General features: G+C 44.6%; 1 protein-coding gene across 5 annotated transcripts in view; it reads left to right on the top strand.

Moving 5' to 3' along the window:
- The window catches only part of SMOC1 (SPARC related modular calcium binding 1), a 133,617-nt gene extending 110,815 nt beyond the window's left edge, over positions 1 to 22,802 (top strand). For 2 of the 5 annotated variants that reach the window (XM_074824334.1, XM_074824332.1), the window contains exons 10-13: positions 956 to 1,061; positions 10,525 to 10,772; positions 17,277 to 17,327; positions 19,329 to 22,802. In XM_074824334.1, coding sequence (XP_074680435.1) covers positions 956 to 1,061; positions 10,525 to 10,772; positions 17,277 to 17,327; positions 19,329 to 19,345 — 422 coding nt within the window. In that variant the 3' untranslated portion in view covers positions 19,346 to 22,802. The remainder of the gene's footprint in view (positions 1 to 955; positions 1,062 to 10,524; positions 10,773 to 17,276; positions 17,328 to 19,328) is intronic. The other 3 variants (XM_074824333.1, XM_074824336.1, XM_074824335.1) reach the window with 3 other exon arrangements.
- Positions 22,803 to 23,121: the final 319 nt, after the last annotated feature.

The following is a 23,121-nucleotide window of genomic DNA, read 5'->3' as shown; positions in this document are numbered from 1 at the left end:
GTGATAACTTCTCTGTCATATCAAGATGGGAGGTGGTGGGTTTTGGACAGCAGTTTTGGAGGCGGTGGGTTGAAGTTAAGTATGCTTGTTCCTGGATAGGCTAGAGCAATTGTTGCAGTATTAATGTGGTAGTAAATGAGACATGCTTTTGGTCCTTTAAGAAGCAAGGAAACAGCATAGATTGCTTCATAGAGGTGAGGAGATGGAGAATTTCATCTCAGCTGTGCCATAACAGGCTGGCACTGTTAAGGATAGGAGGCTCTGTCAGTCTGTGGTTATGATGGTGAGGGGGGGTTGACTACCTCAACACTAGGTAATGGAAATGGTTACCAAGTTCGTCTTCAGCCCACTTTGTCCCGCTTAAGCCAGCAGTGACTGGGAGCGATTACCACGTGTTGATTTAGACTGACGTATTTCCCATGCAGTGCGATCATGCAAAGAATTGAATTATTGTGGTAGCTGCTGGCAGGCAACACTCTCTATGCCTGAAGAAGAGAGTGCAAGAAGCAGTTCTCACTTTGGCTCGTGCTTTGGGAAGCTTTAAGCTGTCAGTTAGGACCTCAGAAAGGCCATGTTTGCGGAGGAAGATGATCCAGGAGGTAATGAGTTGTTTTGTAAACTTCTCTGCAAGTGTCACCATGGGAACTCCCATATGCCAGGCGCTTCCAGCACATCCCTGTGGTTATGCTGGTAGAGAACTGGGAGAGGCCATAAAGCTAACCACATGGTCTTCCTGCCAGATATTATTGGTGACCCTGTGTGTGCCTGGACAGAAGCTGCAGGACAAATTGCGACGCAGAGAAACCCACTGAGGGATTCTTCTGCCTTTCCTTAGGGACTGTGATGATGGCTGCCATGTTACAAACAAAGGAGGTTCTGGCTGATCCTTGCTGAACTGGGGTAGGAGACCAATCCTGTGTGTTCTTGCATTAAACCTCCTCTTTTCTTTCTGCAGGCTGCCCAGAAGGGAAGAAAGTTGAATTTATTACCAGCTTACTTGATGCTCTGACTACGGACATGGTACAGGCTATTAACTCAGCAGCACCTACTGGGGGTGGGAGGTGAGTCCAGAAAGCACTCAGGCTGAATGCCACCAAGGTGGCTGCAGAGCTCCGGGTGCCTCTGAGGTGGGGTGAGAGGGAAAGATGCTGCTCTGCACTGATTCGGGTTCCACTGGGTTGCTGGGAGAGGAGTCTTCAGGCACTGCTCTGTCCTGTCATCCCAGCCCTGTCTGCCTCCTCCCACCCCTCCTCCATGGCAGCTGCTCCACCATAAAGGTTAGTATAGTCCATTTGAAGTGTGAAATGAGAGCTCAGTGGGAGGAAGTGGCTTGTTCTTTTGTCCCCTGGTGCATGAAAAGACCTAATAAAATGCAAATGGATTGGAGGAGACCGTGTGGCCTAGTGGCTACCACGGGGAGTGAAGAATGCGAACCGAATTCTTGGCAGTACCAGCGCTGCGCTTTTGCTGTGGGGCTGGAGCCAGCCTGCCGATGAGGAGATGAACTGTTTTTCATAGCCCTTCCCTCTGACCAGGCTTCCTGTTCATCCCTCTTGGAAGGAGCATCAGGTCAGGCCCGTTGCAAGAGGTGGGCAGAAGTCTGCATTTCTGGGGAACTGGAGAAAAGCTGAGGTCTTGTCTCCCCCTTCTGCTTGATAACAGCAAATCCCCTTAGTGCGGCAGCTGCAATGCTGTGGCAGGACAGGTAGGACAGGCCATTGAGAACAGACTGACAGTTGTAAAAGAAGTGTTATATTGCCTTGACTAGGCAAGGCTTCTATGGTTCTGAATTCCCCCGACTTTAAAAGGAGTCAGTGCTGGTTTAGTGTGCAGGGATGCCACAACAACTAACATGCTCATGTTCATAGGGGTGTAGAGATGAAGGAGGTGCCTCTGTGCATGTGTTACTTCTGTGGGTATTGCTCCAACCTATTGAGAGTAATGTTGATCCCCTGCTTTCCTCTTTCAAAATGTAGAAGAAAGCAGTGCCATCTTTGCTCGAGACAAAAAGCTTCCTGGGTGGCACCTCTGTGCCACTTGGTTTCAGTATAGATTGCTTGTGAACCCATATGGTTTTAACTTCACATTTGGACCTTACAAATCAGGCCAGTGGCTGAGTGCCTGCACACTGAATATTCTGTAACCCATTGAATTAGCAATATATGCCTAGCATGTCTGTATTCATATAAACAGGATGAAAAATGCCCCTAGGATGGGAAATACGTTGTTCTCTCCCAGCCATAAGCATTCCAATGTCAATTCTGTCTAATTTGCATGGTTCAAATGCAGTGGGTAGGGGTGGTGGGAAGCCCTGGAGAGTATTTGATATTTATTTGGCATCTTTGGCACTGGGACTGAAACCCAGCCAATGTAATCATCACTCTTAGAATAAAGCTTAATATAAACTAATATTGTAGAGACCAGAGATGTATGCCCCCACTGCACTTCTATAAACCAGCAGGCTTGCTTACTAATGTTCCCCAAGCTTTGTGTATTTCTCAGCTTTCAATAGAGGCCTTTCTGGTAGAATTTTGCACTGCCCAGCTCTTCACACAGTCGTCATGTTGATTTATTTTCAGCTCCAGTGTCAGCAGCCCAGTTGCAAGGGGAAAAAGAAATCTTTTAGCAGGCTGTCCTTTGTAAGGTGAAAGACTGCTACCACCCAAATACTCTGCTTGCCCACAGCCACGATTAAATTCAGGAAACTGCTCTGGCGTGAACTTCCATGTGCATCAGTTAGGCTAAGCAGATACCCCAAAGAACACATGTCAAGCTTTTCCATCCCACCATGCCACGATGGGACCATTTATTTTGCAGAAAAAAAAACATTTCAAGGGATTACTGGTACTTATATGAAAACTAAATCAGTACAGCTTTCATTTCACTTGAGTTTGCGGAGTTGGGAAGCTGTTTCTGTGCAATAAGTCCTGCTTTCCAAGTTGCTCAATGGTAGAAATGTCCTGAGTCTTCTCTTCAGGAATATCTGAAATTGTCTGGGTGACCTAACTTGACTTTGGCACCAGAAAGAAAAGTTATTTTCCAAGATGAAGGGATATTTTACCCATAGGGTTAATCATAGCACTAATTCCTTTCCAACCTTAACATCTAACAAAATGCTGGATTTACGACAGGGCTTATCCTGTATCTCCCTGGCCTAGGTTTGCAGAGAAGGTTATGTTGAAAAGAAAAGCTATAGATCTGGCTATCTGATTTTTCTTAAGGTCAGTCATGTCACTTTTAATGTCCTAATGTCAGTTTTCTTATTTGTGAGGCAAGCTTTACTTATTGCAGGCTCTTCTCTATCTTTGCCATAATGATGGCAGAAGAGGTTCTGCATTGAAACACACACTGGTTCCCTCTGTAGCCTCCCTCTTTCTGTTCCTTTACAGCATTCAGCATTTCATCCTCCTGGGCCTTTTTTAGACTTTGAACAAATGCATCCAATGATCCAAGGTAAATTTTTAACATATCACCAGCAAAGCTTATGCCTGTTGCAGGGGGCAGGCCAGGCAAGTAGCAAGTCATACCCCCATGTTAGTTGGCTCCATATATTGTCCTGTGTATTTTAATCAATCAGAGAAGCTGCAGGTAGGAGTTTTAGGGAAGGGGGGGAGTATTCCTGTTTCTCTGTGGCAGCAGAGAGAAGATACTGGCATACAATATGCGTCTTTAGTATCAACATTAAAATATGGGACCAGATGCAGAGAAGAGCCTTTCCGAAGTGTCAAGGACTGAAAAAGCCTAACGGTGAAAGTCTTAAGGAGTTCAGGCTTCCTTAGGGTATTAAAAGAAAGAAAAAAAAAGGATGTTAGATGATTTCGTATAATCTGAATATCTCCATAGGAACAAAAGCTCTGCAGGCTCTTTAGTCTAGCGGGGAGGAACACAATTAGCTAAATATAAACAAACTTGTGATCAAAATTTCTTTAAAGTGAGGTCAGTTCTAAGTCAGAATGAAATTATGAGGGAGGTGACAGATGCCTGATGCCTTTCAGAAAGACTTGCTTTAGTCAAACCCAAGTTACGGTCCTAAGAGTAATTTGATTCACATTCTGTGAGTATGATATACAGGAAATCAGATTAGATTACCCTGCCGCCTTCAGTCTGAATCTGGATATGCGAGTGAAAACTTCTTGCATTGGCTGAGTGTGTTCATCTTCAAGACTTTACCTATTTATGTTGCAAAGCTATCTGTGGCTTTGTAATTAATCTCCATATTAGCTTTTTTTTTGGAGGGGGGGCAAGGGGGAAGGAACATGGGAAGAAATGATGGAGATCTGCATTTAAAACACTACATAGAGCTGTGCTAAATTGCACACTTTATACTTGGCACTCACAAAAACAATCTAGTAGCAGCAAAGTGAGGCTGTACAACTTGGATTGCTGCAGGCCATGTAAGTAAAACCTGATAAGACTTTTTTTTTATTGGGCATGCTTAAAACAACCTTGTAATCCCTTATAGGTCTTGTCTCGTTTAAGCAAGTTCAAAGCTATTGACTTTAATTGAGTTACTCTTGCTTTACAATAATGTAAATGAGATGAGAACTTCCCTTCCTCATGGCCCTGGTTTATATTACAGAAAAATAGCCAAGCAGACTTCGTTTAGACTTTTGAAACATAAAATCTCTGGTAAAATTCATTCTTAATTTTAAGTTTATATAATAACTCCAAGGCACATCTTGTTACTGTATGTTTTCAAAATAATTAAGGGAGCGCTTGTAGGAAATCGCTTTGTTAACCAGAGTTTCGTTTCCTTTTTGAAAAAAAGCATAGTTGAAATTGTTCACTTATAAATCCTATATAATAGGAGTAGCACTTTTTAAAATTTAGGCTTCACTTTAGTACATTTTAGTCTATTTTCCAGTTTGGGCATATTCATATCACACAGGGCCTAAACTAAAACATTTTAGTTGCCAAATGTATGCACTATGGCTTGCTACATTATCAGCAAAAATATTACTGCTGTGTGGAATTTAGGGTTAAAAGGGCAGTTTACAACAGCCACCCTTATCATGTAACACAGCCGCTAAGTCCCTTCATTTTAAGTTGCCAATTATTCCCCATGTAATAGCCCTAAAAAGTACTTCAGAAAATTGCCCCCGAGGTTCCCTTTCATGCTCTAGTTGAGCAGTTTGAAGCAGGCAAGCACAGCTCAGCACATCTCCAGGGTGTTCTGAAGCTGAGCCATGTTTTAATAAAGATTGACACTTTCAAACAGTGAAGGGAAGTTAATGCCCAACTCCTATTGCATTTCAATTGAAGTTGGATACCAACTTCTCTTTGTGCTCCTATGGAAATTCTAGCCTAATTAAAGGTACGGGAGAGTTCATGTAAGAGGAGGATCTTTGAACAGTCACTGAGGAGTGAAGAGAGCAGATTTTTAAGCCTTTTAAATGATTTATCCCACAATTTTGAGAAAAGTTATGTTCAGAATAATGTTTCATACACAGCTTAGCTGGAGGAGAGGAAGAAACTGGGCCCTGTAACAGGAAGATAACTTAAGTTTTAACTGTAGAGGAATTATGCATTCCCTGTAATGAATTTGGACTGTGTAGTACCCTTTTGTTTAGTCTGAACACAGCTTAGTTTTTTGTTGGCTTCTTGATTCTTTGGCTGCAGGAAAGGGAGAATAATAAAACAAATACAGGATCCTTTTGCAATTCCATTGAGTAATCCTCTTTGATTCAAGCCATGTTCCACCGTTACAGCCTTTAACTTTAGAATAGACAACCACAAAGAGCAACAAAAGGAGAGTAAGAAGTGGAAGCAGAGCAAGAACAATTCTGAATTTTACCTCAGTTTGTTAAACTCATCGCTTTCCACCACTGCCTTCAAGCACCTTGGTGGACATCATCAGTGCTGTCATGGGGTAGGGTTAGTCCTGTCATTTCTTTACCTTCACTCTCATCCGTTCTTCATTCAGCAACAGCACCAAGCTAGGTATACGTCCCTGCAAAATATTTGCAAGTCATAGAAACTTGCAACTTTAACTCCTGTGGACATCCTGACCATAAACATACCTTGTGTGTTAGGAGTGGAAGGTGGACTAATATTTTTTTTTTACTCTGTTGCTTCTGCTAACAGCTTCTGGTCCGTCAGTGTTCTTTCATACTGGAATAGCTCCTTCTGGTTTATAGTCTCTGTTTGCAGTCCAGTTGGGTGGTGTTAGGCTGGTCTTGCTCCACTTCCCTCCTTCTGCCTCAGCTGCTATTGTTGCTACATAAAGTTTGTATTACAAAAGAATAGATTTTCTAAAGGTCTTCAAACAGGTGATCATCTGCTGGGTACTTCAAATTGCAACCTTGCTTTCTGTCAAAGCGGTATTTTGTATTAGGATTTTCTGTCACTGCAACGGTACTGTGGTTCCATGCAGCCTGTGCAGTGGGATGCAGTGGGGCTGCAAGTGTTCAGGGAGCAAAGGATCAGCTTTGATAGGAATGGACTTCAGTTTACTTAGTAAAATTTAGTGGGACATACTACACTTCAACAGCACAGTTCTATGACGGATGTGATTGCACGCTGTACACGGTTCTGTATGGGAGTAACGTCTGATATTTGCTGCTCTTACACACTTTACCCAATATACCTCCTCTTCTTCCCTGCTCCTTCCCCCTGAGTTAACTCCTCCTTTCTTGCAAGGGGCCTCAAGGGCTGGAAAGCATTACAGGCTGCATGCAAAGTGCATATTCAAGCTGTCTATTTGATATTTTGCCATATTCTTCTCTCTCTGCTCCAGAATTCAGTGCAGCTGCAAAAGTGCATGTCCATGTTTTTTCATAGCCTCTTTGCTTTCTGCCTGTACCCCAGTTACACCAGATGATATGAAGGTGTTCTGTGGCAGTGTGTCTCGACTGGAAAACCAAATTGTTAAAAGTAACAGTACCTTAACCCACATATCTCCAACCATAAGCCACCTAAGAAATAAGTATTCTCCTCCTATGAGGGAGCTGATAGCACATAATACAGGAGGAGGAGTAAAAGCCTACTTAGAGAAGATTATATACTTGATGCCAACAAATTTGTAAGAAAGCTGAGAAAGCAGGTTCCTTGTCCTAGGCTGTTAATGACAGACCATGCTTCTCTTAATTGTTGGACTGTGGGTGGGCTTATGCTGCAAGATGGAGCTAAACTTGCTGGCTTATGTGCAGAAGCGATCTAGCAATAACAGGTTAGATTTGGAAAATCAGCTTGCACAGAGCTCTTTGCTTACCCAGCACTCATTCTTTAGGATTGATTGTTTTGCTGTCGAGTGCTAAAGAGGAACAATTAGGAAGAAAAGTAAGTACAGCTGTAACATAGTCAACACGAGAAGACTGAGAAGGCTGTCTGCATTTTCATCATGTCTGTCTTTACTAGGTTGTACAAAGCTGCTACAGCACTGGTGTGAGAGACTGGAATTCAACGGATTTTGTGTGACTGGTGTTAGAGCAGGAGATGATGTTTTTCTGGGAGCTGAGAATGTACAAAGCAGCTTTGTTCTCTCTTTGTTTTTCTGATTCCTTTATGGTCTGAATGAGTAGAGAAGCAGCCCAAGAAATGAAGTTTGCATCTGAGGGCTGATATATTTCTCTTGCAACAGCAGCGGAGAGGTAATAGAGGGAAATTCCCCTGGAATACTCCTGCAAAGTCTGTGCTTGTAGGACAATTAGAGCCCCCAGATTTATTTCAGCTGACCCAGCAGGTATGGTTGTTGTCATGGCACATCATCAAAGCTAGGTGGCTTAGCAGTGCTGTGAAATTGCATCAGTTCATGTTTCATGGATGGTCTTCCATGGGCAGCCATCAAAGTCAAGACAGTATTGTAACCTCAGCCTTCTTTAGTGTATCATGTAATTTCATGAGCCAGGGAGATATGGCTGCACTGAGATGGTGTGGATCCTTTCTGTGCTGGGATTCTGGATGATCATCAGAAAGGGCAGGCAACCAACTCAGGAACTGCACTCCTGCTAAGCCAGCCAACATGAAGTGGTAAAAACTCAGAAATGGCTATATCTTCCTTCCTCCTACAATCACAGCAGTTAAACTAATTCCCTTTCGCTCCATTAGCATGCTGCAGTTTTCAGCATGAGCTCTCAGCATGTTTGTAGTGGCAAAAATTGATATATCATCACCTCATGAGTCAATGTATTTGTATCAGCCGGTAGATTTTCTTTATGACAGTGCTGAAGAGAGCTGTATTGCCTTGTTCAGTAACTCATAACAGCTCCTATTTGGTGTGCCTCTGAAAAAGTGATGCTTTTAGGTCCTGCTTCTGAGTGTCTCTGCAGCAGGTAGAGAGAAGCTTGTGTTCCTGTTTGTTGTCTTCTTGCTGTTGGTTCTAAGATGGTCTGCTATTTTCTCCATTTCTGCCTCTCCAGTTGTGGGCCTTCAGGAAACAAAGGGCAAGCCAAGGTGTGGACAAGGGGAATCTCACATGCAAAAGCTCAAGTTTTATTCCTGTATCTCAGCAAAAGCAGAATATTGTCCCTTTCAATACAGAAATTTCATGTGGCTGTTAGAAACATGCTAGACTTCAGATGATAGCCAGCTCATTTCCAAAAAGGAGAGAGGCCAATGACTGTGTTCATAAATGTCATAAAAACAAGCCACAGAATGTGTTTTTATTCTCTCCTGTCATCCTGGTCTTCACATACAGTTTGAGGGCTTTGAAAAATCTGGGCACTCCCTTAGCTTCCTGGGGAGATTTTTGAAATTTCTGCTTGTCCAGGGGCTTGCCTTGTGTTTTGGCTCCCAAAACTAAGCCAAACTATCTTCCTCCCCCACAGTGTTTATCCCACTGTACATTGACCAGATGCTGTAGCTGAATGCCAGGCTGCTACTCAGCTAAGAATTAAATGATGAAGGAGATAGTTTCAAGCAAATCCTTGGGAAAAATGTTGTGCAGTTTATTTGCCTCTCCCTACTGTGTCTGTTTACTTGTTTTGAGGATCCAGATGTCTCTGGATAGGGGCTATCTTTCTAAATTGAATCCTCATTTGTAAAAGCTATCAGAGAAGGTTAATGGGGATCTCTGTTCTCCACCTAAGCTCCAGTGCTTGCTTTCTGCATGTCGCAGACTTCCCTTTGCCAGTGATATAAATTACCATGGCAGTAGGGGTGGGGTTTTTATTTTTCAGGCTCTGTAGCTGCATTTTACCAGCAAAACTGGTCATACCAGAGGGTCAAAAGAATTTTTTCCCTTCTAATTCCCAACAAAGAAATTTTCAGTGATCATTTAAATACATATCCCACCAGTTTCTGAAGGAAGGTTGGTGACAGTCTTAAAGTGCATTTTATAAGGTACCTGTGTTCATATTTCCCCATCAGCTAGAATGCCCCAAACTCACACACAATCTGCCTGCCTGCAGCGCATAAGTGTCCCTCTCTCACTGCTGGGGAAGGAATTAGGCAGCAGCTGGAAGTGTCTCCTGGAATAAGTCAGAGCAACCAGTGCCAGTGTAGTGTGTCTGACTACCTATCCGCTAATTTCCATGCACTGAAATGCTTTATTCTTGGGAGGAAAAAGGCTCAAGTCTCAGCCTCATTTCAGCTTTCTCTGTTGGCACACTCATCACATGGAGAAGATGGACTAGCCTAGGGCAATTTTTAAAGAATTCTTCTTTAGAAGGAGTTTCTTTCCTGGTTCTCTGTATCACTGAAGAATAACCCCTTTTCCTGCTGCTGCAGAGCACCAGACACCGCTTAAGTGCCTGTTCAGTAATGGCTTGACATTGAATGGCAGAATTCTCTATTCATGCATCTTCAGCTGTTACTTTTCCTCCTGCTCCTTTTCTCCTCCTCTCTGATATTGTTTGTTGTTGTCCACAGAAGGAAAATGTGGGCCAAATAACGTCAAACTTGTAATATCACAATGAGTAAGAAATGAAGCAAGCTGAAGTTGCCAGTTCCGTAGTATTGCTTTTAATGGATTTGTGGTGCTTGTCTGCTGTGGAATTCTTGTGTATAAATCAACCATGTGAAAAGCATTAAATATGCTGAAAATACAGCACAGGAGTTCAGATCGTATAAATAGATACAGCAGGAATGTTGCATCTTGCCAAGGACATTTTCAAATAATGAATGTGTCTTGCATTAAATGAATTTGTTCCCTTTCTGAAGTCTAGATGTTACTATCACAGAAACTACCAGGACAGCTGACACTCATGGCTCTCCTACTGGTAACTTGAATGGGAGTCCAAGGGTCGAAAGGACCATGGAGATTGCCTCTTGCCCTCTAAAGAGGGATCCTTCTGGGATTAAGGTAGAGTTTCAGCAACTGGTGTGAGGAGAACCAGAGCTACTGAGGGTACCAGAGGAATCTCTTGGTACCACTTGTTAATGCTAAAGGACATTTTTACAAAAAGTTCATCTCTCTCAAAAGAGCCCAGCTAAAAGGAGGAGATTGTAAGACCTGTGTGTTTTGCCTGCTTTAAATATGGCATGGTCTGTGTCTGACTCAGTGAGCAGCTCTGGCTCCTCAGCATGTGCTTGACAGTGTTGGTGAGAGCACCCACTTGTCGGGGGCCTGTGCTTCCTCTGTTCCAGGTTCTCTGAGCCAGACCCCAGCCACACGCTGGAGGAGCGAGTGGTACACTGGTACTTCAGCCAGCTGGACAACAACAGCAGCAATGACATCAACAAGCGGGAGCTGAAGCCTTTCAAGCGTTATGTAAAGAAGAAAGCCAAGCCCAAGAAATGTGCCCGACGTTTCACTGACTACTGTGACCTCAACAAGGACAAGTCGATCTCACTTCAGGAGCTGAAGGGGTGCTTGGGAGTCAGCAAGGAAGGAGGTGAGTGCCTTTCCTTCCCCACTGCATGAGAATAAAAGACTTGCATGGAGTTACAGCAAACTCGGGAATCCATAGAGTTATGTCAAACTCAGGAATCTGTTTTCTCCCAGGTGATTCAAAAGTGCCACAGTTTGTGTGGAAAAATTAATACCCTGCCATGCAAATGTAGTTTGTTATTTGAGTTATGGCTCTGTCTTGCTTCCCTATCATGGACCTTTGTGCTAAGCACTATACAGAAACAAGGCAAAAAGATGAGCCTTGCCTAGAACCCTGCTTGTACTGTAGAAGTCCTTGGAAACTGTAGTTCAGATCAGGTCCTTTCTGAGTAATACACTGCTAACAATATTCTGTTGTCTCAACCATGTAGGTTGGATGATGTATGAGCCAGCACAGACCCAGTCTTCCTCCAGAGACCCTGTTGACTAACAGAAATAATATTTTTCATTGCTAAATCCAGCATGCAGGAAAGTGGATGACGCAGAGAGAACAACTCAGAAAGAAAGCGCAGGGCTGTACTGTTGCCCTTTTTCAGAGTTAAATTGCACTTTAAGGTTGGGGGAGAAATAGGGCATATGAATAACGTATTTTCCTTTCTGTTTAGTGCCTGAGCAACCAACCCACCCTCCTTCCTCTTCTTCCTCTTTCATCTTCACCTCATCTTCTGTTGGGACCTGGACCAAATTGATATTTTTGGAAATTTTATGAATTGAAACTGCTCAACCCAAATTCAATAATTATCAGTCATTCTTGACTGTGGGCAGACTTGCTTGGCAGGAGAAGGCAAACAGGGAGATTCCAGGGGACTAATTTCCTGTGCAGGTGTTTTGGCTGTGCGGACAGCTCTTGTTATAACCATCGTGCCAGTTGGGAAGGGTGGGTAGCTTTATTTCTCCAGGCTTAACCTTTCCTTAGTTCTTTCCTCAGGTTTAGCATGAGTGGGAAGACAGTCAGTGCATTTGGGTGTTGGGAAGTTGCCTTTTCTAGGTGTTTTGCAAACATCTTAGTTATCATAATAAGCTGTTGCATTACTTGTCAGCTGTGAGAAGCATTCAGCTTCCCTAGCTTGGTGGAAGATTTTTTTCTTAGTCATCGGTACCTTACTGAGGAATGACATACCAAAATAGCAACCCCGTTCCTTAATTTTATTACCTTCCCAATAAGATGAATATGCCAAATGAGTTTTATTGCTATTTGGCCTGGAACAAGACTCTCTGGAATCTGCTGCCTCAGCCAAGCGACTGTTCAAAATTTAGTTTATGGAAAGGAGAAAAAAAAAAAAAAAGAGAAGGAAGAAAATGTGAATCTTTGAGCCCATGTGAAGGGGAAATAAAGCAGCAAGACATTGTTGTGAGTGCCTGATTGCCCAGCTATTTGCTGAGAACACAGCCTTGACCTTTCATGGTTTCTTTCATTGTATGAGGACAGGATTGTGTGTAAAAAGGGGCTCTGACCTTGTTTTATCATGCAGTTCCACATACCTACTAAAGGACTGATAGGCCTTGAGGATCAAAGATAAATGGGTAAGTTATGTGGAAGGAGGACCAAGGGCAGCTAAAGGATGGTGAGGGCTAAAAAGCAGTAGAGGGGGCAGTGCAGGGAGTAGGCACTAACATGTAGGAAAGAACTGAGAGAGAGCACTCTAGAGGTGCAGCAAGCAAGTTTGTGATGGATCTGTTTTAAGAAGTCATGAATTTGTGAGGTGGTAGATGACGTGTTTGCTCTGCTTTCTATTCACAAGAACTTCTAAATTAAGAAATAACCAGTAGCTTACCCCTTCTCCAACTTCCCCGTATCCTGAACATAGGTGCATGTACTCAGTCAACTACTCTGTGTATTTACTCTCTGTTTCTTTCTCCATACCATGGCCTTCAAACATCTGCTGGGATTGAGGTCACTGTGGGTCCAAGCCAAGAGCTAGGTGGGACCTTTTTGATGATGACTGCCAGTCAGATGAAACCAAAACTTTTCACAGAAATGTTTCTGTTTCAACAAAAGATTTGCTGGAAAGGTTTTTCTGGTCTGGATTGGATGAGGAAGGGTTGGAGGGAGGCAAGGAAAGTCATCATTTTCCCTTTGATATACTTCATTACAAATGAACTTGCCTCAGATGTTCCAAATCCTGGTTGGGTATCCAGCAGCATAAGGACTAATATAAAGTGGGTCATCATTCTAGGTGAGTGTACCTCCTGCCAGGCAAACTGAATACTTGTAATGATTTTGAAAATAAAACTTAATACAAATTTTGTGGGGTTTGGGATGCTGAGGAAAACAAATGTTAAGGCTTGTGCATTTTTGTCAGTGTTTTGCTTTTGGGTTTTTTTTGTGGCCAGTTCCATCCAAACATGGAAATCGTGTTGCTTGAAGGAAGCACAGGGCATAGATAAATCAGCACCGTTACATGCCTCTTGGGCACTAGATAGTCTAAATAAATAAGATTTATGTGAGAGGATTCAGCTGGGATATTCATAAGGACAAACCTGAATCTGAGCTCTTTCCAGCTTAGGATCAAATCTGTCTGAGATGCATAGTTCTGTCGGGTTTCCCCTCCTCAGCAGTTTCTTGATGCCTGTGGTAACCTAATATGTGAGTGCTGCCTGACAGTGGTTCTTCAGTGAGGAAAATAGCTGTCCAGTCCACCAGCAACCCTTCCTCTCTTCCATCCTTATGATGACTGTCATGGTTTAACCCCAGCTGGCAACTAAGCCCTACACAGCTGCTCGCTCACTCCCCATCCTGATGGGATGGGGGAGAGAATCAGAAGAATAAAAGTGAGAAAACTTGTATGTTGAGATAAAGACAGTTTAATAGGTAAAGCAAAAGCTGCATGCACAAGCAAAGCAAAACAAGGAATTAATTCACCACTTCCCATTGGCAGGCAGGTGCTCAGCCATCTCCAAGGAAAGCAGGGCTCCATCACGTGTAACGGAGACTTGGGAAGACAAAAGCCATAACTCTGAATGAAAACATCTCTGTATTATCAACACTGTTTTCAGCATAAATCCAAAACATAGCCCCGTACTAGCTACTGTGAAGAAAATTAACTCTATCCCAGCCAAAACCAGCACAATGACCCAGTAAGTTGCCAAGAAATCTGCTAGGTCTGGTGGCCACTTCGCACAGGTTTTGACCCTCTGCTTAAACCAGCTGAGTTTCTGTCATGGCAACTTGGATGGAAAAATGTCATTCCTGGATCTCAGAATGGAGTAACCACATAGAGCCAGCCTTTGAGGGCTTGCAGAAGCCTGCAAATGGTTTCTTAAACAAAGGCAGAACAGGCGGGGAAGGGCTCAGAGTACGCCAGAAACAGTCTTTGCCATTATTTGATCTAGGATTGTCTGTTTGAGGAATTGTGGAAGGAAAACAGACTGATTTACAGCCTGTTAAAAGTTAACATTCATCAGTGCACTCTGCACAGCCTAAGTTAAAGGGGGAGGCATCTGTGATCAAAGAACAAATTTAACTTTCTGCATAGTCAAAAGGCAGGGTCCTTAAGAGGAGATAGACACGCACTGTAAAGCTTTGCTGGAAAGCTGTTGGACCCAAGATTAATTGAAGTCCAGTGATCTTGGAGAGGAGGGCTGTAGATCTGAGCAAGGCTTATACTAGTTGTGCTGGCTGCAAAATGCTGGAGCTGAGTTTTACCTCTGTATTCTTCCAAATTCAGAAGACAAAGTCAGCATTTTGTGCCTGCCCAAAGAGGAGCTAAGGGATTAAGCAGTGAAGAAATGTCCCTCCGCCAGCTGACGGGAAGTTCAGATCCCGTGATTGCTTTGCCATCCAAGAGCTTGTCAGATGGTAGGTGTTGGGTGCGCTTCACAGGCCGTGAGGACTTCTGGTGTGGAACCCAGCCACTGTCTGTGCCAACAGCCAGCTACCAAGAGCACGGTCCAGAAACAGGATCAAAATGTCTTCGTTAAAAAGTGTGCGTGTATATGTAATTAAACAGCATGTCATTTTCTACTGGAGCTGAGCAAATATTACAGAAAGAAGGAAAAATAATGGACAATCTAAACAGCAGATTTAATTCAGTGATGTTTGTGATCCTTATTATTGGTATCCACAGAAGTAACTGATTCTCTGTGTGCTTGGGAGGCTTCTGGGAATGGGATGCACTATATCACTGCTGTGTGAGCAGTTGGTGGGAGCATCACCTGGGAAAGGCCTCTGGACCGATGATGGTAGAAAGCTGACAACAGTCTGCAAGGCTATGAGAAAACTGTAACCAAGTAATGTCTGAGTTAATAACAAGGAAATTCAGAGTGCATCTAATTACAATTAGATTAGAATGTAAACGAGCTCCACTGTTTTGGTGCTTGGTTTTGTTTGTCTTATTCAGATATCCCCCAAGGGAGCTCAGCAGAGGTGCTGTAGTTTGTCACCTTTAATCTTGAGGGAAGTTACTGGTGGTTAGTATGAATCAGGACATCAGTGTTGCATTGAGAACATAAGATAAGGCTTGTGGTAGCATGTTCCTCCTCCATCAAAGGTGAGAGCTTTACTTGGTAAGTTCTACCTATAAAAAGCTGCCAGGGTTTCTTAGGGGCTTTTCCTTTTGAAAGACACCTGGCCTAATCCACTGTGGCTGTAATTGTTACCCGAAACAGTGTACTTGCGAGGCTGAGCAAATACTCTGCAGTATGAAACGTACTGAATGATGGGATGTTACCCTATACTACCCAAGGGCTTTCCAGGTATATGTTAGTAACCCACTGTCACCATCTGCCATATTCCTTCCTCTGTTTTCTGTCAACTTTATGCTCGGTGCAGTGTTGTTTTGGCGGGGTTTTGTCTTCTGTAGGTAAATGTGGCTGGCCTGTGCTTCTATAGAAGGCAGCCGGCTGAAGGCAATACTCTCTGCCTCTGGAGTGACAGGTGATTAAGACGTTCAGGGTAGTTTCCCAGCACGGATGTATGGGGCCCTACCCACGGCGAGCACAGAGCCCTGCCCGGCTGCTGGAAAGCTGTGCCCTGCCCAGCCTGGAGCGTCCCGGCCATGGCAGCTGTCCTCCCTGCCTTTTGTATCAACGTACCTGCAGCTCCCTGCCGCTTTCCGGAGACAGATCGGTCTCATTCTCAGCAACGCACTGTAGGCTTAACTGCACTGGATGCAAAAGGGGTTTTTTTTCGGATGCCTTCTCGCTTACGTGGGCAGCGGCCGGCCGTGTGCGGCCCAGCAGCGCCCTCCAGGGCCCCGGCGTCCGCGGGTCCAGTCGGCCAGAGGATGCTGTGGCTCGTAAAGGCCCTGGGTTTTTATTGCCAGCCCCCCTGGGAGAGTCCCAATTAGCTCCGGAGGAATCTGCCTCTTGGCAACGGAGCTCTGCTTTTTATACACGGGCACAGAAATAAGTGAACAACGGTTCCTCTGATCTCGCCAGGGCAGATGGCTGATACGAGGCTGGCATTTGGGGGCCTTGAAATAACTTACTGTGTTTATACAGTTTCTCTTATTAACGATCTCTAAAGCCAACAGGTCATGCTTTGCAACCCGTTTCAAACTCAGCCACCACCACCTTTCTTTTCCCCCTCTCTTTTCCTTCCCAGCGGTTCCGCTTCTGTCCAGCAGCCCAGCCTCCTGTCCCCGGGGCTCCCCCAGTCTCACCCCGGCTCTCTGAGCTTCTGCTCATCTTGCTCTTGCGCAGAGCAAAATGTGCTCTAGCTGCGAGTGTGTGAAGTACTTAATGTGCAAAGCAAGCTGTGCAATCAGGTCAGACAGATGCACAAATCAAAGAGAAGCCGTAGGCTGGGCTGGAGTGGAGGGTGGCAACAGGCGTGCTGCTGCTGGCTGGGAGCAGGAGTTCCCATTTCCAGCTAATCCCTTGTCTGAAATCAGACCAAGCAGCTAGCAGGAAATGTGACATGCTTTCGAGAGCGCCTGTAATCCCTGAGCTGTCTGTACCGAGCGCATGGTAGGAGCAGGTTTATTGTTGAGGTGAGAGCCCTTCCCATGAGCTCCATCTGGTGTAGGGTGCATGTGCCTGTACCTCATGACGCAGTCACAGCTCTGAAGTCCGTCCCTGCCCTTCTGCTGGGTATGAGTTCAGGTCTTTGATTTTAGGCACCTGTTTGATTGTTTGGTCTAAGCTAAAGATTTAGTAAACTTGGACTATCTGTATTGCCTACACCTTCACTCTTTTCTGGCTGCCCCCTTTCTACATGACGTTATTTTGCTTGCTGTTAGCGAAAACTGTTTTGGGAAACTTCATGGCACTACTTGCATCCTTCCTTTCTTCTTCTTCCTCCTTCCACAGTTTAGTTTAACCTTGTAATTGTTGCTTCTTGCCCACACTGAACCTCTGGATTTCATGACCTTCAGCTACTACACCACCAGGTATTTAACCTCATCTCAAGCACATCAGTCTGACTTTTGCATGTGAATCTTAAGGAGTGCTGTCAGGGACTCACGAGGAGCTCCTTTGAACCTGCCCTCCAGCAGCAGACAGTGGGGAGGCTCCTTTGTCATTCCACGGCATTTATTGCCTTTAACGTGGTTCTTGGATTTTACAGGTAGCCTGAGCAGTTTCCCCAATGGAAAAAGACAAGGCCTTAACCCTTTCAGTGAGTATCCTGTCAAAATGTTTCCTTTTTTTCTGTGATAACCGTATGTCCCAAAATTCATTCTCCCCTGCTCTCCTGTGTTCACAAATAGCAATATAGAAACATCTGGAAGCCAGCGTTCATAAGAGGTGTGAATATAATAACATGCAGCTCCATTGCATCATCTCAAAGTCCAGCACTGTGTCTTTAGCTGGGACAGACAGTACATTGCTAAGGAGTTAGAACAGGATACAGCAGCTATGGGATGAGCACTCTCCTACCCTCTTCTGCGTGCTTCTAGCAAGCAATGATTTAGGTGATTTGTTGTGTTTACATTACATTACTCCATGGACAAATTCCCATGAAGACTCTTCTCTGTCCTGGTGAAGGTCTGCTCTCCTCTGTATTTTGTGGTAGTGAATCACACCCTTTCATCAGGCATGAAGAACAGCTTTTATTTGTTTTGCTTTTAGACCTGCTTCCTCATGGTTTCATTGGGTGCTTCTCATTTTGGAATGTGAGAAACAGTGAGCAGTTCTCCTGTCTTTCTTCTGCCACTTGTTGTTCTATAGCCCTCCAACATGTCTGGTTAGACTCCTTTTTGTGTTGAAAAGACCTAGGCTATGTATTTGCTTAATGACAGAAGTCTTCCCATACCTCTTGCTATCCTCCTTACCTTTCTGGGTACCTTACCTCGTCCTGATGAGATGGGCTGAACAGAGAACTGGAGATAAAGATCAGCTAAACCTTATACGTTGATGTAGTGACATTTCCTGGAGTGTCCTCCATTCTGAGCATGTATTTGTTTTTTGTCTGCTGCTAAGAGCTGAGCAGAGGCATTCAAATTATTGCGTGCTGTGACTTCAACCTCCTTCCTAGGCACTCAGGGTGCTCAGTGTAGGATGGGTCATCCCTGCTCACACACTGCGTTGCATGTATAGACATTGAAGTCAATCCACTATTTTTATGAGCTGGTCCTTGAGGACTGTGAGCGCCTTTTGCAGAGCTATACAGTCAATTTCAAATATGACTATCTGAAATAATTTTGCATTTGACCATATTTACACCCCTGTGGAAGGGCATGTCGATTAGCACCGATCCCAGTGAGGCCTGCCTGGTAACCTTTCTCCCTTCTGAAAACCAAATCCATACTTCTGCCTAGTCTTCAGCATGTTTTCACATGTAATTAATCCACAGAGCTTTTGCTCTGATCCCATAAGAGTTTTGATTCTTTAAGAACCTTTGCTGAGGGGCTTAAGAAAATCTTTCTGAAGAAACAAGCATGGGGATGTGCGCATCTATCTGAAACACCGAGCAGCACCCTTGCACCCTCCCCTGGGACGCTAATAGCTCAGCAGGGTCCCAGGACCCCCAGCTCCAAGCATGCTGTATCTCCACCGCAGATTCAGGAGCTTGGTAGGCTTCAGAGTGCCTGGTGCAGGCAGGTCTCCAACAACCATCAAGCAGGGTGACCACTCGCTGCTTTGTGCCGTTGCAGAGGTGGGGAGGGGTGGCTTGCCCTTGCCCTGCATGCCTGCCTCCTTCGAGGCCTGCTTCCCTGCTACCGGAGGAGGCAGCTGGCTGCGGCTCACGGGGGGGGAGATGGTAGCAGGGCAGCCCAGCAGCAGCGGGCTTCTGTGTCAGCCATGGCAGGCGGAAGAGCAGAGAGAGATGTCGGACCAGTTGTCTCCCCAGACTGCATGCCCATTTCCAAGGAGGGGGAGGGAGAGGAAAGCGGTGGTTTATGTTTAAAAATACATCAGTCCCTAGGGCTCTGTGTGACTCATTCAATGCTTTTTTCAGCAAGGCTGTCTCATTAGCCCCTGGTTGTTTTCAGCCTCACAGCTTACTCTGGGATCTCAGCCTTCTGGGGACGTGGCTGCAGCAGAGGCTGTACTACTGTATCTCTATCAGTCAGGTGCCCTTTTGGGTTTAATTTCCTTTTTTCCTCACTTTCTCTGCTTCTGTTTTGTTGTTTGTTTTTTTTTTTTTTTTTCTTTCTTGCCCACCCCACCCTTTCAGTAGGTCGCCTGGTGTAGCAGCAGAAGACAGAAAGGGAAGGCCGGAGCCAACCCAAAGGAAAGAAAGCTCCAGGAACAGACAGGAAAACTCCAGGAACACCTTGCTGCTTGTGAGCAAGCGTGCAGCATCAGCAACATCTAACGTAGCAGAAGTGGCACCCAGAACATTTGCACTTTTTAATAATTGGTTTGGGTTTGTTTTTAATTGCTTTTCAATGCCATTATCTAATACTTTGGAGAATGAGGGGAAACAGGATCATGACTTTTTAAAATTGGAACAGCTACTGATGACATAAAATTGAGTTCACTGGGACTCAAAGAAAGATAATTTTATATACTGTATATAAATATATATGTAAATTGTACAGTTGTCTTGTACAGGGGTTGGAGTCACTGTTCTGTTCCTCCCTTTGCTTTTGAAGGCTGTTAGGGTTAGAGGGACACTTTGCATTTAATGGATTACAGTAATGCATTCATTTCTGCCCCCAAAGCATCATTCAGTTGCAAACCTTAACACCCCCATGCAAAAAGGAGCAAGTGTATCCACATGACTTGTGCTTGCAGATGTGCATGCAGTGCCCCAGGTACCAAATGCTTCCTGGGAGCAGCTGAACTCCTCCTTTTCTTACTGTAAAGCCTTGTGCAACTCAAAGGCAATTGGGCTTTTGAGGGAGCACAGATTTCACTTAAGTATTTTTGCACTGCAAAGCTGCTTAAAGTAGGGGTAGAAAAGGGTTGTATTAAGGACATACAAAAGTAGTTTCTGCACCTGTTGCACAGTGGGCAGAAGTGAATCGCAAATGCAGTACTATCGAGGCTCAGAAGACATGCTTGGCAAAGATGGGTCATGCCTCGGGAATCTTAACACTGTAGGAAGGATGTGGGAGCCATAGGCCTAGTAGAGTCAGCGGAGTGATCTTGCATCTTCCTCTCTGACAAAGTGTTCATCTATATGTTGTACAACAATAAAAATATTGAGAAGCCTGCTAAAAGCAGCATTAGCCTGCCTATTGCTTTGCTGAAGAGCAAAGAACATATTTGTCAGTGCAGAAAGACAGTCATGCTGCTGGTCCCCAAGAGTCTGGTTTACTTATGTTTTAACACTACAGCTTGGGCTCACTGATGAAGGTCTGTCTGCAACGACTATCCTTGCCTTTGGTGGTTGTGAATTCCAAGCTCCTCTCCTGCACAGTGGTGTGCCTGCCTAGCTTAGAGTATCCACTTTACCCGATTCGCTGTTACCAGTACCTCCTGTGTTAATCACACTCAGCGTTACATTACAATAACAACGAAGGCCTGCATTGAGGAGCCTGGTGTTCCTGGAGGCCAGAGGGGCTGTTTCAACTACCAGCAGTTTTTCCAAAGTTGTTGTAAAGTCAGCAGCAGGGCAGGGACACCCGTATCAGCAATCCTAGGTTTGGGCAGAATGTGATGGGACACACAGTGAACAGCTTTGTGCATTTCCAACCACTGGCAGCACTTGCCTATTCATCAGAAATGTTCTGAGCAGCCTCCCACTTCAGACCTGGTGATCCTTGTGCCACTCATCTCTGGACCAAGAACCTGTAGTTGAAGATGATGACATGGCAGGCTAATACGAGATCACACCAACAATTTCTTGTAACAGCACTGCATTATTGTAGACACTAGGCTTGTACCTTGAGGCTTGGTTGCTTTGGTAAAAGATGTTGCAGCACAGCCTCTTCGCTCTGTGGCATGTCATCATGATGACAGCATGGGGTAAACACATCACAGCAAAAGTGTCCTGATGCAGTAAGTTAGTGCCTTGTTGACAAAATGGAAAGTTAAAAAAAAAATTTTAAAAAAGTCTTTCTATAAATAACTGTTCAAGAGTAGTAATAACTCTTCCTCTGGGAAGTAGATTGCAGCTAATTAAAGCATCTGGCATGGTTGAAAACACCTCTGGTAATCTCTGAAGTATACATCACACTGCCATAATATAAAGAAGTTGTCTCTTTAGCAAGAGCAGATCCTGCTGCTGGACCTTCATGGTTTCTCACATACAATGTATGTGCTTTTTTGCCCTGCAGGCTCCCATCTTCTTGATTGCATCTTCTCTTTTTAAATGCCCAGGGCGCATCTTTGGTGTGTTGAAATGATTCGGTTTAGTGTATAGTTAGAAATGTCCCCGTTGCTCATTAATCCTATTGTAGGAGTAAAGAATGAATCCAACTGTATAAAAAAACCCATCTCCTTTTTAAATATGCTAGTTTTAGGAATTAAAAGCTCTGGCTGCTGGGTTGGTGTTTGGTTTGTTTGGGTTTTTTTAATGTATAGTTGCATCCATCAAAAGCAGCCAATTGGATGTCTATAGGAGTTCTGTCAGCCAGCCACTGGGGCCGGGCAATGCCCCACGAGACTGGGGGGGTGGTGCAGAGCTGCTAGAAGTCACTGCATCTTTTCTTGGGGAAATGTCAGTAAACCAGCCAGCCAACATTCCTGCCTGTCACATAAATCCTTCTGCAGACCTCCTTTTTCTCATCCTGGTGTCCTTCCCTTCCAAAAGGCCTGCATTCACATGTAGTTTGCAATTCAAATGGGGTCAGTTCTTCAAGGAAGCCAAACAAGGGATGGCTGTTGACATGAGCTTTGGTATTGGTGGGTATTCATGTTGCTGTGTTAGAGCAGTCTTTATGGATGGATTTGGGTCCAAGCATTATATTGCTTTCCGCTTTACTTCTATGAGACAAGTCTAAGTCAGCGCATCCTGACTTGCTGGGTTTGCACAGGCCTCTGAGCAGCTTCTGGCATCGCTTGTACATTGGCATGTAAGACCCAACCAGCATGATTGTGTAACATCCGATAGAGGTTAGGTTACTTGTTCTGGGTTTGTGTGTTGGAAGATCATGCAGACAGTACTGGCCCTGATTCATATAACCCATCCTATGAGTTGTCCAAACAGTCTGTACTCATCAGGAGAGAGCAGTGCCTCAGCTCCCCTCTTCCTTTGTTGCTTTTATTGCCAGATAGCTGGCCAGTCCACCTGGCTGACAGGCTGAACCTTATCTGGTGGTGGTAAGCAGTCATTTGCTCTGCCTTGTATCAGTAGCATTCTACTGAAGCTGGGGCATGGGGAGTGTCAGCGTTGTGCCTGGAAGCAGACCCTGGGCATGTCTCTCCTCATCCTTCAAGTCCTCCTGGGCCTCTCCAGCTCTACTTTGAATGACAGCTGAAAACAGCTGGGACAGAGAAGAGAACCAGGGCTCCACAGTGCACATCATCCGCTCTTCCTGCCAGAAACAAAAATCTTTCCTTTTTTGCTGATCCTCCAAGGGCATAGTATGTTGGAGGAAACTGTCCTATGGTGGGATTCATCTATGTGAAGGCACCACTTTCCATGCCTGAGTTTGTACTGAACTTACCCTGCCCCTGCACATTTCTGCCTATGGCATTGTTTGTTAGACTGAAAGGCATCTGTTTGATTTTGGTTTTGTAATAAAATAGGTAACTTTTGCTTCAGTGTCTTGTGGTGGTTTCTTGTCGAATCTTGATTTCCAGAATTTCTCTGTTCCACATGATATTCTGTTACCTATGCAGTGCCATAGGAGAGGGAAGGGGACTTTTCTGCTCACAGTCATGTGTCCATCTTTGGTCGGGATCTGAGATCCTTGGATGTTTCTCTCCTGTGTGTAAGCCTCCAGGCTGCATAAAAAACATGCTCCAGAGTGCTTCTGTGTGGTTTGATGACAGCTGCTTGAATCTGCCCAGGCTGCTTAGAAAGACTGTGAAGCTTTAGCAGGAGAGTAGAGGTGACTGCAGAAGGTGAGCTGAGG

This window comes from Strix aluco, chromosome 4 (genome assembly GCF_031877795.1).
Source record: "Strix aluco isolate bStrAlu1 chromosome 4, bStrAlu1.hap1, whole genome shotgun sequence".
Classification (NCBI taxonomy): Eukaryota; Metazoa; Chordata; class Aves; order Strigiformes; family Strigidae; genus Strix; species Strix aluco.
Note: the sequence above shows the minus strand (reverse complement) of the source record. Positions and strands in the feature narration are given on the sequence as shown.